Genomic DNA, 17,849 nt, shown 5'->3' with positions numbered 1-17,849 from the left:
CCACCAAAATAGGGAAAAAACAGGGAAAATGAGCACAAAGTGGGAAGACGGTAGTCGGAAGGGAGCCGGACCCGTGCAGGCTGGAAACCGCCGCGTAAGGGGCGTGGGAGCTCAACGCAGTGGGGACGCATGAAAGAAAACCCTAATAGCGGGCAGCGAAGCGGCGACACAGGTCGGCGACGACCACAGACAAAATCCGAACCCACAAAGAGCCAAACAAGGCCAAGGAGCCCGCTGCAGAAAATGAAGGCAGGGGAAGAAAAGCGGCAGGGAATGGGCAAAAACGGGGAAAAACGAAGGGGGAAAGGAGCGGCAAGGAAGGGGAAGAGAGGAGACACTGGGGTTAGGGCATCAGGTAAATAACTAGCACCGGAGCGAGGAGGACGAGGGGAGGAGGGAGGCTGCCAAACGGCCAACCCTCCTCCCCTATATGGCTGAAGGGTTTCGCTTTTCTCTCTGGCGGCTAGAGAGAAAAGAGATGGCTAATTCATTTTTCGACATTTATTTACTTATTTACCAAACAAAGCAAGTTAAAGATTGAAGCATGTGTCGTGACTTCTTGAATTTCTTTTGACACTTGTGTCACTTTATAATTTTTAAATCTTTGTGAACTTATCATAGATTCATGTCATTTTATGTCAAATTATGAGTTGCTTATATTTTTAATAAACTTGGATTTATTGGATATAAGGATTTGGCGGAAAGGAGATTGGATTCAATTGCGGTATTTGTTTTGAGATTATTAAGTTTTTGTGCAGTATTTATTTCAACAATGTGTCTTATTTTTGTGAATATATATACACATTGTTTTGTTTCTTTTTTAGGGGAAACTTCAGAAAACTCCCATGAACTTCCAGCCGTTTTGACATACCTCCCATGAATTTTCAAAATAATCACTTAGGCCCCTTGAACTTTGATTTTTTCTCACTTTGGACCTTTTAACTTTTTATACCCATTTTATCCTCAACCAAAACTACGTCATTTTGGACTCCAAAACTACACCGTTTTGGGCTTCAAAACTACATCACCACCCAACCCAAAACGACATCGTTTTGAGCACCCAACCCAAAACGACGTCATTTTGAGCATAATATTAAAAAAAAAAACGAAATCAGGGTGGCTTCAGCCACCCCCTTGACCAAAATGGGGTGGCCGGACCACCCCATTTTTGGCCAAGGGAGTGGCTGAGCCACCCCCTGGCCGGTTTGGGGGTGGCCGGACCACCCCCTTGGCCATGGGGGTGGTTCGGCCACCCCCAAAAGGCCAAAAAAAAAAAAACAAGGGGGGGGGGATCGGGTGCATTTGGGGGTGGCCGGACCACCCCCTTGGCCATGGGTGTGGTTCCACCACCCCCAGATCGGCCAAGAGCCACCCCTGATTTTTTTTTTTTTTTAATTAATTAATTTTGCTTTTCCTTTAAAAAAAAAAAAATTAATTCCTAAAACGACGTCGTTTTGGGTTGGGTAGGTGTTGTAGGTTTAGGACACAAAACGACGTAGTTTTGGGGGAGGGTAAAATGGGTATAAAAAGTCAAATTGTTTGACTTTAACGTTAAAAGGGTCTAAAGTGAGAGAAAACCAAAGTTCATGGGGCCTAAGTAAGAGTTTTGAAAATTCAGGGAGGTATGTCAAAACGGCTGAAAGTTCAAAGGGGCTTTCTGAAGTTTCCCATTTTTTTTATGTATACATATGGTTTTGAGTATACATATATATTTTTTTATCCCTAACAAATGAGGGTTTTGACAACTGCATGATATTTATTTCAATCATGTGTGATGTTTATTTTGATTGAAATATTTTTTGTCGAGCATAAATTGTTAATGTGTTATACAGTATATTTATGTTCAACATAAAAATTCAAGCTTTATGGTGCACGGATTGACAATTTCCTGCATGCATGTTAAATGTGGAACATAGAATCCAACATTTTTTTATTTCCTTTGTCATGGACAACATGTGTTTTTTGAGCCAAGAGTTTTTAAGTATTATTTCTTGGAGATGTATCATTATGAGAGTAGTAAATTATATATACTCATAAAATTTGGTCATGCTCCCATCAATTGATAAAATAAAAATGATGCAACTCTTGTATATGTGACACTCTATGATTTGTAAAATAACTCACATATAAGAGAAAGTTGAGTCAATGTAAAAGAAACTCACACGTGAGTGAGAGATTTGTTGTAAATGCACGTGTGAGTGTTATGTCTCATATCGAGAAATAAAAAGAAAGGGGTAAGTATTATATTAAAAAAAAAAATGTTAATATATGCATATTTTGTATACACATTGTTTAGTATACATTGTTCATAATATTTGTAATACTGAAATATGTGGTTATGAACAAATGCTAATTTTCAGGTATGTGTTATAATAAAAGGGTGCGCATATTATTTTTGCTTGTGAAATTATATGCATTCGTTTTGAGATATTTATGTGAATTTATATACATTCTTATTGAGATTAAGAAATTTTGTGCAATATGAATAATTGTGTTGTGTATAAAATCGATGATTTTGACCGGTTATGTTCTCACCTATCGTGGGACAAACTGTGATAAATTATTGGATTTTATCACAAATTCAATAAATGTTTTTTTTTTTTTGCGAACGAATAATTATGTTACATATAAAATTGATGAATTTGACCAGTTATGCTCTCACCTATTGTGGGACTAACTGCGATAAATTGTTAGATTTTATTGTTAATTCAATAAAGGGTTTTGCGAATCTTGAGAGCATTGGTATGTTTAATACATGATACATTATTGCCCTTATTGTAATTCAGTGATACCGTGCATGTTGTGTAATTTGGTGGTTGCCACAATTTTGTATTATTTTGATTGAATGTTTTTAGTGTCTATTGGTTAAATCTCCAGTTTGTTTGAAAGATATCTTGGGGTAAATCTAGAGATTATTTGTGCATATAAAATTCTTATTTAATGGAACAAAATTCAATTTTTGTCCATAATATTTTATAATGATTATCAAGTAATTTTTAATATGTTGTGTCTTTATTATTGTAAAGATGTACTTGGTAACCGTTTTAATGAGTTATGTGAAAATATTTCTGGACTAAGTGAGACATATAAATGGATTTTTTTTCCATTTTTACCTAATAAATTTTTTTTTTAAGATGAGATATACAATTTATGACTAATGTTCATTTTGATTATGATTGGAGGTGATATTTATGATTTTCTGTTATCTTCCAATTGAAGTTGAACTACTTGTATGTATAATGATATTCACTTAAAGATAAATAAACTTTTGGTTAAATGTTCATAGATTTTATGTATATCAAAGTGAATGATTTTGAATGGTTATGTACCCGCCTATCGTAAGACTAATCATGATAAATTATTAGGATTTACTGTTTCAATGTGGATAATGTTGTTATACACCAAAGTGAATGATTTTGAATGGTTACGTATCTACCTATCGTGGGACTAATCATGATAAATTATTGGATTTGATTCAACGTGGATAATGTTGTACATCAAAATGAATGATTTTAAGTGCTTACATACTCGCATATCGTGAGACTAGCCATGATAAATTATTGGATTTTATTGGATGTTATTCAAAATAAATAAATAAATATATGCAAGGTTATTATTTTGTGAACTGTTATACCAAGGTCCATATGGATAATTACTTTGCCCTATCAGTAAATTATTATTTGGTAGGTTGCTTGGGACAATGAAGAAAATGGTTAGATATTTTGCACTTAGTTACCTAGTCTCATCCTCTCGATGATGGGTTATTTCAAGTATTTATATTTAATTATTTTGCTTTATCATGCGTAGAAGTCAATTGTGTGTTGCGCATTCTAGCATAGAATTTGATAAGCAAAAAAAAATAAAAAATAGTGCGTAAGAGTCTATTGTGTACTATGGACTCTAACATGGAGTTGATATAAAAAAATAATGCGTAAGAGTCAATTGTGTGTTGTTGACTCTAGCATGAATGTGAGATAAAAATAATGCGTAAGAGTTCATTATGTGTTAGAAACTCTAACATGAAATTGAGATAAACATAATATGTAAGAGTCAATAGTGTGTTACAGTCTCTAGCAAGGATTTGACAAAAAAAATAGTGCGTAAGAGTTCATTATGTGTTAGAGACTCTAGCATGAATTTGAGATGAAAATAATGTGTAAAAGTGCAATGTGTATTGCGAACTCTAACATGTGTGTAAGATAAAAATCTTACTATTCGGTGAATGAGAATATTTATGAGTGTATATTATGTTTTCACATGCATCATAAATTTATTGTGACATCCTCAATCCATGGTGATCCTGACATGGTTATCTTGGAAAGACGCATATTGTGAAAATATGATAACTTCTAGATCTCAATACCTCCAAGCAATCATATTTGCATTAACTGTGTGCAGCTTGATGTACACTTAAGTATGTACATAAAATTATATGATTATATTGTTGGTGTATTTGGTAAATACTTGAATCACTTGAAAGCTGAAAAGAAGTACTAAGGTACTTGCGGGGCTGTTAGGGACTTTGTGTTAACGTAATGGTAATTCACATTCTTGATGTAGTTGGATATTGTGATGCCGATTATTTTGTTTGTCAAGGTATTTGTGAAGGGGGAAGAACTACTACGCGAAAAAGTATCATACAAAATACAAACACTTATAGCTTCCTCAACTATTGAGAAATGCATATTGTGTAGCTTATTGTGAGGCTACATGTCAGAATACATAGCTGCAGAATTTTATCTCAGGGCTGGGTAGTCTAAATACCATTGTGATGCTGTTAGAGATATTTTGAGTTATGTTTGCAGCAATTTTCTCTCTTGGAATACTAGGAGCTCCTTACGATACAAGCATATTGACATAAAAATATTTATGTCTGCAGCAATTTTCTCTCTTGGAATGCTAAATTGATCTTTGTGGTTTAAGGTTTGATAAATAGCTCACTAGGATTTATAAATGTGAAACATTCACTGTGGTAAGCGAAAAAAAAAAAAAAAAATGTATTATTTAGCATTACTCTTTAAACAATGATTTATCTAAGAGTTTTTTTTTTTTAATTGAAAGGGGGAAAAGATGCTCCACTCTTGATCAATAAGGAAGAGAGAATGAGAGAACATAAATGAATGTTACCAAACACAAGGTGGATAGCAACTTATTTGGTGTTTTGGTTGCATTCTCTTAGGTTCTCTCATTATCTCTTCCTTAGAGATCAAAAGCGAAAAAGACCATTCTTTGTAACCTCTTAGATTGATGGAAAGATCCTCATTCTAAGAGTTGAATGATGTGAGGATATAGCTCAGATGCAAGAGCTTTGCTCTTGCAATTGTGGCTCATTGTGTTTACGGGTTGAATGTCTAATTGTTAGATTATAATAATAATATCTTGTACTTGAATTAGTGGCTCACTTTTCTAAATAATGGGAAAGAGGACTGAAATATGTTACATAAAATACTAATAAGACAAAGATGGGATGTTAAAAAATGTAGAGGATGTAGGATGGACAGTTGGTCAGATCTAGTATAGATCGTAAATAGACAGTAGTTAACAGCTTGATGCACTATATTATTGTAATGCATCATTTACAATAAAGAACAAAAAATAACTAAAAATTAGATATAAAATATATATTAAAAAAAAGATAAATCAAAGGAGGTGATCAAGCCATTCCGAAATCATCAACAACGTTAAGCGAGTGGTTCGACCACCTCTGATCGGCTTGGATGTGACTTTATTACTTTTCATAATCATTAAAAGTAGTTGGACCATTCAAAACGTCAAATTGCGTGCCCTAATTTAGCATTTTTTTTCTTCCCAATAATTATTAGGAGCAATGATGCAAAATAGTTACTAGTGAAAAGTGACAACAGATTTGTGGAGGATACTTGAAGAATTTTTATTGGGCGGGCCCTGCTCTCTCGTTAATGAACTTTCTAGCCAGTGTTAGATTATTCGCGAAAGCACCAGAGATAAGATGATGTTCGAAGCCCATTAGGCCGACAGAGCACCAGAAGGTTCCTAAAGAACAAGGCCCTCGAAAGTACTAGAATGCCCTCATAAAGTGTTATAAATATTCAACCAGTCCTCAATCCCCGACATCGTGGAAGAAAACTGAAAAAGCATCATCTATTGGCTTAAATTAAATTCCTCAGCACCCAATTCTTCTTTTGTCTCAATTCAATCACAAAAGATGTCGCTGATTCCAAGCTTCTTTGGCGACCGACGAAGCAACGGCTTCGATCCCTTCGCTCTCGACCTCTGGGACCCCCTCAGGGACTTTCCATTCCGTTCGTCACTTTCCACCTATTTCCCCGAATCTTCTCGGGAAGTTTCGGCTTTTGCGAACGCCCGGATCGACTGGAAGGAGACACCAGAAGCCCATGTTCTCAAGGCGGATCTTCCGGGGCTCAGGAAAGAGGAAGTGAAGGTGGAGGTCGAAGACGACAGAGTGATTCAGATAAGCGGAGAGAGGAACGTGGAGAAGGAGGACAAAAACGACACTTGGCATAGGGTGGAGCGCAGCAGCGGCAAGTTCTTGCGGCGGTTCAGGCTGCCGGAGAACGCCAAGATGGATCAGATTAATGCTGCAATGGAGAATGGGGTTCTCACTGTCACGGTCCCGAAGGTGGAGACCAAGAAGCCCGATGTCAAGGCTATCCAAATTTCGGGCTGAATATAAATCAGTCTTAACAAGTCATCTCTCCAATGCGACATGTCGTCTACATAGCAGTATAATAAGCGTCCGTGTGATTTTATCTCTGTTGGTTGTTTGAAAATGAGAGTGTTTTGAGTCTTGTCGTTTTCATGTGTTGAGCTAATTTCAGTGCTGGATGTAATGTTAAGTGAATGTAATAAACGTATTAATAATAAAGTTGTTGTTTTCTGCAATATAATTTTCTATTTTAAATTGACATTGCCAACACAGACATTCACAGTCTTTGGGGATGTGTTATGGTTAGAAATTGCTTGATTGTCTGCAAATTAATGTTCTTTTTAGCTAAAATTTGGTTATGGTAACAAAAACACCCAAAGTTGAGAAATATAATTTGGATAAATGAGTAAGAGAGATTTACGTTTGTTTTGGTGTTTGAATTCATCATTAGAATTCTAAGAGTAATGTTGAAAACAATACACTAGTATTTGTTTGAGCTTCTAGTAGTTATTGGATTATATTTTTTTAATAAGAGTTTGAGCCAAGTATTATTAGACTTTGACATGTTAGTGACAGAATATTTGTAAGATATTTGTGTAGTATATAATATTTTTCTTATTTTAAAGTCATTCGGGGCATGTAAAATTGTAGAGACTATGAGAAAAGTTCCTACAAGTATGCTTTTCCTGTTCAATTAGTTTGTTTGTTCAAATGGATTCCTAGTCGAACAAAAAGTCCTTAAGCCTTGTTTGGTAATGGACATGTCAAATTCCATTTTTTTTCAATTTCTTAACATTTTTATTTTTTATATCATATCACTTATTTTTTATTATTATGCAAAAAAAAAATATACCACAAAACACACACACACACATATATAACTTTTGTCACTCAAAAACTTTAAATCTTCTATTTATTTTATATCACATCAATCACTTTAAAAAAAAAATACTACTTACCAAGTTTATTACCAAACATGCTTTTACTGTTCTCTACCTTTGTCAAACCCTCTCACAACTCTTCCCATTTTAGGGATAAGAAAATTGTTGAAATGTTGATCCAAACAAAGAGTAATGCTATTTTTTACATCAATTTCATATAGATTAATATAGTGTGTTTTAAGTAATTTTTTTTTTTAAAGCAACAAATATGAAAAAATATTTAAAACACCTTATATGAGTCGAGATGAAATGGGTGTGGATAGTATCATTCTTAAGATCCAAAACATATGGTTGTCTTTTTCTAAAACCAACAATAAGATACTTAAAAAAGCAAAAAGAGAAAAGAAAAACAACGACAGAAACAGAACCATGTCATTTAGCCCATTGGATCGTTGGGCTAACGCCCACGCACACTTCGCGAAAGCGCTAGAAAGAATCCAGTAAAAGCTACGCTAATGGGAATGAATTATTCGTAGAGGTTTAAAAGTTGAAGCATTGATACAATTTATTCTTGAACAGGTAATTTCAAGCATTGATACAACTTTCATTGTCAATATGAAAACAAGTGAGAAATAGGTGTTTGTAGGAAATTCAGATTCAAAACCTTCTACATTTCTTTCATGCTTCTTACAACTGTTTGATTAGTTCCAGATTGTGAAACTGTTTGTTCATAGGTTTGCTCAGATTTATTGTACTAGATAGTCATTCTTAGATTGTCATCTCCATGAAAAGGTTATTGGTTATCTCTGTATTACTCTGTTTCAGGGAGCATCAAAAAATCTCAATCTGATGGAATGGGATAAACTCTGGACCATTAATAAGAAGATCATTGATCCTGTGTGCCCCCGACATACTGCTGCCGTTGAAGAAAGGCCTGTGCTGTTGACCCTGACAAATGGTCCTGAGGAACCATTTAGCCGCATCATACCTAGGCATAAGAAATATGAAGGTGCTGGGGAGAAGTGTACAACATACACAAAGAGGATATGGATTGAGCATGCTGATGCCGAATCCATCTCGGTAGATGAGGAAATAACATTGATGGATTGGGGAAATGCCATAGTAAAGACAATAGAGAAGGGCCAAGATGGGATCATCACACAGTTGACAGGGGTTTTGCACCTTGAAGGATCTGTCAAAGTTGAAGCTTACTTGGCTGCCTGAAACAAGTGAACTAGTTAACCTCACACTGGTGGAGTTTGACTATCTAATTACAAAGAAGAAGGTACGTGCTAGTTAATTGATAGTGTATGCTTTTTTAATCAGGAAATGGCTCGACGTAGATGACAAACCTTGTTTGTAGGATGAGATAATCCAGAAGGTGGCTGCATATAGACTTCTTCACTTAAATCACCATTAAGGAAGACATTTTTGACATCCATTTGACAAAGTGACCAATGTCGAGAGGCTGCAACAGCCAACAGAGCACGCACAGAAGAGAGGCGAGCAACTGAAGCAAAAGCCTCCTCATAATCCACACCATATTCCTGAGTAAAACCTCTAGCCACAAGTTGAGCCTTGTACCTGTCAACAGTACCATCGGAACAAGTCTTGATTTTGTAAACCCACTTACACCCAACTACAGATTTTCCAAGAGGTAAGTCAACCAAATCCTATGTATTGTTCTTGTGTAAAGCATCAAGTTCCTCTTTCATCACAGCCTGCCAAAGAGGGTTAGTGAAGGCCTCCAGAAAGGAGTGAGGCTCATGCAAGGTAGCTGAGGCATGAAAGCAATGAAAATCCTGTAAATGGGATGGGAGAGAACTTACTCGGGTGGATCGACGATGGTCAGGTGGTGGAGTGCAGACTGGATCCTCGAATGGAACAGAACCTAGGGAGGCAGGCGAAGAACTTGGGGACGCAGGCGAAGCGGCGTCGAGGGCTTTCGTGTCTTGGTCATGCATCTTCCTCTGTCCTCTCAGTTTTGCCAGGTACCTCTTCCCCTTGGCTCTTTGACTCTGCTTGTTGCAATCACATGACACCTTACCCTACTTCCTCTACCACATCTATACCTTCATCTCATTCCTCATTGATTCGCACAGCTGATGGCTCCATTATGACTGTTAAAAATATAGGCACTATCAATACACCTTCCCTTTCTGTTCCTGAAGTTTTTCATGTGCCTGAATTGTCCTTCAATCTTCTTTCTGTTGGCCAACTGTGTGAACTTGGATATAAACTTGTTTTTTACTTTTCTGGTGTGCATGTACAGGATCCTCGTACAAGTTAGACCATTGGGATCGGGCGTAGAATTGGGCGTATGTTCGAACTCTCTTCCTTACATTTCCCTGCCACAGGTGTCTCTGCTGCTGCCTCTTCATCATCACCATCTCTTGCACTTTGGCAACTCTGATATCATGTTGAGAATAAAGTTGTATATTGAATCACACGGTATAATGTATAGAAGGGGCCTATATATATAGGCTAATAATGCAGACCTAATAAAATAAGGAAAGGTAAACCTAGTAAACTTAGAATACCAAAGAAAGTAAATATCAATAACATAATATTATCTAACACCAACAAAATCTTGCACCAAGCGATTTCTTGGTTATAATCTGCTGACTTGGATGCAGATGTCAAAGTTTTTCATATTTGTGTCCAAATTTTTAAAACCTTAACAAGTATACCTTTTCATTTATTAACTTGTGAATCTAGTCCACTGAAACACTATGTCATATGTGCTAACACTATGTCATATGTGCTAACTTGTGGCAGAGTTTTAGTTATGTGCTTGTGGCTAAATGGATAAGCTTGTTTTCTATAATCAAGTCGTATAAACAGTAGTGGTATCCTAAATTGTGTTGAGCAAAATTGCTTGTAAGTCATGCACTAATATATAAGTAGGTACTATACCCATATTCCCCATATGCTTTAGAAATCGGAGGTAGATTCGTATGGTGTCTGAACTGTTGCAGATGTTTGATATGGCTGCCATGTCAGAAAGTGTACTAATTTCTGTATGTGAAAGTGCGATACATGTTAGTTTGTATCTTGTGATTGCAGCTTGAAGAGGGAGAGGATTTCATTGATGTTGTTAACCCATGCACCAAAAGGGAGACTGCCGCCTTGGGGGATTCCAACATGCGGAATTTGCAGCGGGGAGAGGTATTGCAGCTGGAGAGGAAGGGATATTTCAGATGTGATGCTTCGTTTATTAAGCCTTCAAAGCCAATAGTTTTATATGCGATCCCAGATGGCAGGGGCAAACCTGTTTGAAGTAAAACATTTACAAACATCGTTGTTGGTTTATTGTGATTTTATCGGATGAGAATTGGCGTTTTGCTTCTCTTTCTTTCATGGATTTGTATGGAAATACAGATGCATCTTTTTTTTTTTTTTTAAAATCCTTTTTTTAGTTTTTATGGTTGCCATGCTATCCTTTACTCAATATGGTGATAAGTGATAACCTTCTGACGCCTTTATAACTTTCTTCGTATACGCGAGACACACGAGCTGCCAATAATTAAAGAACTCAGATTTGTTTATTTATTTATTTTTTTGAGTAAGTCAAGAAATCAGATTGATCAAAATGTAAAATAATTATGGGAAAAATGCTAAATTGATCTTTGTGGTTTAAAACAAGGGTTTATCTAAGAGTTTGTTTGTTTTTTTTTTTTAATTGAAAAGGGGAAAAAATGTTACAAGGAAGGATGTTTCTCACTCTTGATCTGTAAGGTAGAGAGAATGGGAGAACCTAAGAAAATGTTACCAAACGCAAGATGGGTAGCGACTCATTTTGTGTTTGGTCTCTGTTGTGCAAATTTTAATACTCGCGCACGAATCGTTTGGAATATAATGAATTGTAAGTGTGAGGTCGAATTCACATGAAATTGTGTTTTGAAATAACAATTTATATCCAAACTAATTAAATCCTAATCTAGTTCCAAAAGGGTTTTGATTTTTGAGTTTTAAAAATTAAAGGATAAACATAAACTAAATAAAATAAACTAAGAGATAAAATACTAAGGTTTGAGAATTCAGACTCACCAAATCATAACAACATACTTTCATGTTTATCAATATTAATCTGAAGTTCTCACAATTAAAATCTTAGATATGTTTTACTATACTTCAAACAATTAATCAAAATCATCTCATGTATCCATTCATTGCACAAATCACAAAAGATATCAAATCTTAATTGAAACACCAAATGTATCCGTAGAACAAATCACAAGGGATATCCAATTATCTAGGCAAATAAAATCAAGCAATCAATTATGTGAAATTATTTTAAATCATCAAGTGTATCTTTGAATCACAAAATATATCAAATAATCACTCCACACATTGAAAATAAGTAAAACAATTTAAATATTAAACCCAATAAAATCAAATAAATAAAGACTTACATGAAAGTATTGATGTTCTTCATCAGTAAGGCTTCATCCTCAACCTTAGTTGGGAATTAGCTCCACATAAAAATAAAACCTAAACTAAAGAAAAACTAAACTAAAAGAAAAGCTGTGGATTACATTCTGTCTCCAAAATTGTATCCCAAAACTAGTCTATGAAATTTTATATCTTTTTTTGAATGCAAAGTAGTCTATTTATAGGCTTAGGGAAGTCCTAGAAGCCCTATTAAACTTAGATAATTCGGAGGTCTGTCTCCCAGTCAAAATAGAAGTCTGAAATCGGAATAAGATTCGTTCAGATTTGTGTCCTTTTATTGCGGGGCGATTTTGACATAGTAACCGTCCGAATTAGGAAAATCATATTTCACAATGACCTATAGTATTTTGAGTTAGTCTTCCAATGCTGCTTGAATATATTTAAGCAGAAAGTTATGGCCAAAATACTGAGACGTGTGCATAATCTGAATTTAAATCCAATCCGAAATTTTATCCAATCTGAACTTTAATCCAATCTGATCTTTAATCTGATTTAACATTTTTTTTGACTTGGTTAAACTTAACCACATCATCTAGGTCTTCTCAAAATATGCTTTCCAAACTTTGCATTTTTCCCTTTAAAGCTGTAGTTTTTCTTCAATGACCTACAAAATGCTAAAAACACAAAACTAACACAAAACATTAAATAACGACACAACTAAAGGATTAACTAATGTAAATAAAGGGGTCCAAATATGGAATATTTAGCACTTATCAGTCTCCTATTCTCTCTTCCTTAGGAATCAAGAGCGAGAAAGATCCTTCCTTGTATCCTCTTAGAATGATGGAAAGATCCTCCCATCATTCTAAGAGTTTGTTTGGAATTGCGTTTTAGGGGTCTAAAAGTGCTTTTAACATTCAAAAAGTTCATTTGAAGAAAAAAAAAATACTCGTTTGGTAAAAAAAATTAAAAACGCTTTTAAGGATTCAAAAAGCCTAAAAATAGCAAAAAAATAATTTTTGCAAAAGCTTAAAAATGAAGCTTTTGCCCAAAAGCTCTTTTTGACTTAAAAGTTCTATTTCTCAAACATAATCCAAAACAGGCTCTAAGAGTTGAATGATGGGAGGATATAGCTCAGATACAAGAGCTTCACTCTTGTAATTGTGGCTCATTGTGTTTACAGGTTGAATGTCTAATTTTTTAGATTATAATAATAATATCTTGTACTTGTATTAGTGACTGACTTTTCTAAATAATGGGAAAGAGGATTGAAATATGTGACATAAAAGATTACTAAGACAAGGATATAAAATATATATTTAAAAAGAAGAAGATAAATCAAAGGGGGTGATCAAGCCACCTCTAATCACCAAAAAAGTCAAGAGAATGGTTCGACCACCTCCTCCAATCACCAATAAAGTCAAGCGAATGGTTCGACCACTCTCCTCTGATCGGCTTGAAGGTGGTTGTATTACTTTTCATAATCATTAAAAGTAGTTTGACCATTCAAAACGTCAAATCACGTGCACTAATTTAGCATTTTTTTTCTTCCAATAATTATTAGGAGCAATGATACAAAATAGTTTCTAGTGAAAAATGACGATAGATTTGTGGAGGATTCTTCAAGAATTTTTAATGGGTCTGGTGGCCGGCCCTGCTCTCTCGTTAATGAACTTTCTAGCCAGTGTTAAATTCTTCGCGAGATAAGATGATGTCCGAAGCCCATTAGGCCGCCAGAGCACTAGAAGGTTACTAAAGAACAAGGCCCTCGAAAGTACTAGAATGCCCTCTTAAAGGTTGAGTCATGCTATTAAGTTGCCAATAGACAGATAAGTGTTTGTCAAAGTCTGATGTAACTTTATTAAAAAAAAAAAAAATTTGTAGAAAAATCTCTCTCTTCCTAGTCCTGCTAGATTTTGTTTTTGTTTTTTTTTTTTAGTTAAATTTTTATAAGCTAATATTTAATTTTTAATACATCAAAATTTATTTTTTAATTTAAAACTAAAACCTATGGGTGGAAGATTAACCATTTAGGGACGGTATCACTTAAAATGAATTTTATCATCTTAAATTTAGTCCTAATACCCCAAATTTGAATTTTTCTTTAATATCTATCTTCTCCAATCAAAGAAAAAAAAAAAAAAACAAAGAAGAAGAAAGAAGAAGAAAAGGAAGAAGAAAGTGGAGGTCATGTCTGACGCTTGGCTGCCGCATGGCAGTTGGAAAATCTCAACTCCTTAAAGTGTTATAAATATGCAACCAGTCCTCAATCCCCGACATCGTCGAAGTAAACTGAAAAAGCATCATCTATTGGCTTAAATTAAATTCCTCAGCACCCAATTCTTCTTTTGTCTCAATTCAATCCCAAAAGATGTCGCTGATTCCAAGCTTCTATGGCGACCGACGAAGCAACGGTTTCGATCACTTCGCTCACGACCTCTGGCACCCTCCCAGGGACTTTCCAGTCCGTTCTTCACTTTCCACCTATTTCCCCGAATCTTCTCGGGAAGTTTCGGCTTTTGCGAACGACCGGATCGACTGGAAGGAGACACCAGAAGCCCATGTTCTCAAGGCGGATCTTCCGGGGCTCAGGAAAGAGGAAGTGAAGGTGGAGGTCTTAGACGACAGAGTGATTCAGATAAGTGGAGAGAGGAACGTGGAGAAGGAGGACAAAAACGACACTTGGCATAGGGTGGAGTGCAGCAGCGGCAAGTTCGTGCGGCGTTTCAGGCTGCCAGAGCACGCCAAGATGGGTCAGATTAAGGCTTCAATGGAGAATGGGGTTCTCACTGTCACGGTCCTGAAGGTGGCGACCAAGAAGCCCGATGTCAAGGCTATCCAAGTTTCGGGCTGAATATAAATCTGCCTTAACAAGTCATCTCTCCAATGCGACATGTCGTCTACATAGCAGTATAATAAGCGTCCGTGTGATTTTATCTTTGTTGGTTGTTTAAAAATGAGAGTGTTTTGAGTCTTGTCGTTTTCATGTGTGGAGCTAATTTCAGTGCTGGATGTAATGTTAAGTGAATGTAATAAACGTATTAATAATAAAGTTGTTGTTTTCTGCAATATGATTTTTATTTTAATTTGACATTGCCAACACATACAAGCACAGTCTTTGGGGATGTGTTAAGGTTAGAAATTGCTTGATTGTCTGCAAATTAATCTTCTTTTTAGCTAAAATTTGGTTATGGTAACAAAGCACCCAAAGTTGAGAAATATAATTTGGATAAATGAGTATGAGAGATTTATGTTTGTTTTGGTTTTTGAATTCATCATCATTAGCTTCTAGTAGTTATTGGATTATTTTTTGTTAATAAGAGTTTGAGCTTCTAGTAGTTATTGGATTATATTTTTTTAATAAGAGTTTGAGCTAAGTATTATTAGACTTTGACATGTTAGCGAAGGGATAAGTCCCAACAAGTATGGTTTTCCTGTTCGATTAGTTTGTTCGTTCAAATGGATTTCTAGTCGAACAAAAAGTCCTTAAGCCTTGTTTGGTAATAGACGCGCCAAATTCTATTTTTTTCAATTTTTTAACATTCTTATTTTTTATATCATATTATTTATTTTTTATTATTATTCAAATAAAAAATATACTACAAAACATATATATATATATATAATTTTTTTCATACAAAAACTTTAAATCTTCTATTTATTTTATGAGAAATGTTAAGTGTTTTTTCTAGTATTCTCTTAGTGTCATCTCAATTTTGATGTGGCTTTTAAAATCATCAATAGATTAAAAGTCAATAATGATAATCTCAAATTTAACGATAATTTTAAAAGTCACATCACAGTTGGAAGAACATTAGGAGAACACTAAAAGAACATCCAGTATTTTTCTTATTTTATATCTCATCAATCACTTTCAAAAAAAATACTATCTACCAAGTCCATCATTAAACAGGCCCTTACTGTTCTCTGCCTTTGTTGAACTCTCTCACAACTCTTCGCATTTTAGGGATAAGAAAATTGTTGAGATGTTAATCCAAAGAGTAATGCTATTTTTCACACCAATTTCATATGGATTAATGTAGTGTGTTTTAAGTAATTTTTTGTTTTTTGTTTTTAAAGTGGCTAATATGAGAAAACATTTAAAACACCTTGTATGAGTCGAGATGAAATAGGTGTGAATAGTATCATTCTTAAATCCAAACCACATGGTTGTCTTTTTCTAAAACCAACAATAAAATACTTAAAAAAGCAAAAAGAGAAAAGGAAAACAAGGACAGAAACAGAACCATGTCATTTAGCCCATTGGATCGTTGGGCTAAAGCCCACGCACACTTCGCGAAAGCTTTAGAAAGAATCCAGTAAAAACTACGCCAAGTACGGGAAAAGTGCTTTTCGCACTCTGAAATCCCAAACCGAACTCTCAAATTCTATGGCCAATTTGGCAAAGATGTCGATCGTCCGAAACAATGAGCGAGAGCGCAGTGTCTCCAATCCCTCCTCCAGAGGCCTGCGGGACGCCTTCCGGAGGTTCGGAGAGAACCACCTTCGGGACCCATTCAGCGATTTACCTTTCGCTTCTACACTCTCCACGCTCTTCCCTCACTCCCCATTCGGGAGCTCGGTGAACACCAGGCTCGACTGGAGGGAGACCCCGAGAGCCCACGTGCTGAAGGCTTCTCTTCCGGGGTTCGCGGACGAGGACGTGTTGGTGGAGCTCCAAGACGACCAAGTGCTCCAGGTGAGCGTCGAGAGTGGCAAGTTCGTGAGCAGGTTCAAGGTCCCTGACGATGCGAGGCTCGACCAGTTGAAGGCCTCGATGCACAATGGGGTTCTCACTGTGACTATTCCGAAAGCGGAGGCTAGCAGGCCAACCGTTCGGACCATCGAGATCTCCGGCTAAATATGTGATCTTCCTTTGCCATGTCTGTCACCATGTTTATGTGTTGTGTGTGTGGTTTGTTGAAGGCTATCGTGAGCTCTGAGTTTGTTGTTATGAAGGTGTTTGATATAATGCGTCTAAAGCTTGTGATGTTTGTGTCGGTTCTTGTGATGTTGACCTTTGCTTAGTGTGTCTTAAATGGTTGTTGGGTTCTAGAAGAAAATAAACTATGTTCTTAACAACAATTGCTCTGTTTTCCAACTTCTAATATGTTATTGCCACGCCTAGTGTATATATCAAATGGTTCTTAAAAGTAATACTGTGAAATGCGTTTATTTTCTTGATAATAAGTATCTCATTCGTTTGTAATATCCAATGCGATTATTTCTTTAAGAGAGAGCTAAGAAATATACTAATTGTAACTTTCTGATTAAGCAGTCAGTCTAAAGATGAATAGATGAATAACCCATTGAGTAAATTATAAAGAACTTACTAGTGCTAAATCTCACAATGGTTATTTACTACGTAAGATTGAGTTTTATAAGTGATTTTAGAAAAGTTCAAAATTGACTAGTTTTTTGTTAGAGTGATAACACAACACTTTCCCTAGGTCGTTATAATTTGAGTGATAGGATTTACTCTACCAACTCATTTAACGAATCGTAAGAAACCACCTTCCCTTGTAGAAGTATCTATCTTTTCCTTCAAATCCATTGCCCTCTGCCTCATCTCCTCCCCTTCTTTTTCCAACATAAGTCTTCTTACAGCTCTCTCTATCTCCCCTCTTTCCAAATGATTTTCCCATCCCTGTCCTATTCTCCATACTTGGGTCAAGTATCTTGCATGAGCCCTCCGGTTTACAAATTATGGTGAGGAGCACTCTGTCATCTTCTATCTCAACCTTCACCTCCTCCTTTAGCCCCGGAAGATGGGCCTTGAACATGTTGGCTTTTGGGGCCTTCTTCTAGTTGATTTTGGTATCACAAACGTAGAATCGAAAAGAGGGAAGGGAAAATCCTTGAAGGGGTCGAAGACGCTGCTTCGTCGACCAATCTCTTTCCTTGGTATGATCGCATTGTAATGTCAC

General features: G+C 35.9%; 3 protein-coding genes and 1 pseudogene across 3 annotated transcripts; all 4 read left to right on the top strand.

Annotated features, from left to right (window-relative positions):
* Nucleotides 1-6,066: 6,066 nt before the first annotated feature.
* On the top strand, nucleotides 6,067-6,878 carry LOC132164330 (18.5 kDa class I heat shock protein-like). Its single transcript, XM_059574823.1, has one exon. The coding sequence runs from the start codon at nucleotides 6,185-6,187 to the stop codon at nucleotides 6,665-6,667; it is 483 nt and encodes a 160-aa protein (XP_059430806.1). The 5' UTR covers nucleotides 6,067-6,184; the 3' UTR covers nucleotides 6,668-6,878.
* A 1,174-nt stretch (nucleotides 6,879-8,052) lies between these two features.
* LOC132163112 (glutamate--tRNA ligase, cytoplasmic-like) lies at nucleotides 8,053-10,926 on the top strand (annotated as a pseudogene).
* Nucleotides 10,927-14,062: 3,136 nt separating this feature from the next.
* On the top strand, nucleotides 14,063-14,991 carry LOC132164566 (17.3 kDa class I heat shock protein-like). Its single transcript, XM_059575099.1, has one exon. It carries the CDS (start codon nucleotides 14,294-14,296, stop codon nucleotides 14,774-14,776), a length of 483 nt encoding a protein of 160 aa, XP_059431082.1. The 5' UTR covers nucleotides 14,063-14,293; the 3' UTR covers nucleotides 14,777-14,991.
* Nucleotides 14,992-16,256: 1,265 nt separating this feature from the next.
* Nucleotides 16,257-17,043, top strand: LOC132163863 (18.1 kDa class I heat shock protein-like). The gene has a single exon (XM_059574243.1). The coding sequence runs from the start codon at nucleotides 16,313-16,315 to the stop codon at nucleotides 16,781-16,783; it is 471 nt and encodes a 156-aa protein (XP_059430226.1). The 5' UTR covers nucleotides 16,257-16,312; the 3' UTR covers nucleotides 16,784-17,043.
* The last annotated feature ends 806 nt before the right edge of the window (nucleotides 17,044-17,849 follow it).

Source organism: Corylus avellana, chromosome ca10, assembly GCF_901000735.1.
Source record: "Corylus avellana chromosome ca10, CavTom2PMs-1.0".
Lineage (NCBI taxonomy): Eukaryota > Viridiplantae > Streptophyta > Magnoliopsida > Fagales > Betulaceae > Corylus > Corylus avellana.
The sequence above is the reverse complement of the archived record's forward strand: the minus strand, read 5'-3'. Positions and strand labels throughout refer to the sequence as shown.

What these genes read in the sequence shown, in the direction of transcription:
- LOC132164330 (XM_059574823.1), top strand. Translation starts at nt 6,185, where the DNA reads ATGTCGCTGATTCCAAGCTTCTTTGGCGACCGACGAAGCAACGGCTTC.
- LOC132164566 (XM_059575099.1), top strand. Translation starts at nt 14,294, where the DNA reads ATGTCGCTGATTCCAAGCTTCTATGGCGACCGACGAAGCAACGGTTTC.
- LOC132163863 (XM_059574243.1), top strand. Translation starts at nt 16,313, where the DNA reads ATGGCCAATTTGGCAAAGATGTCGATCGTCCGAAACAATGAGCGAGAG.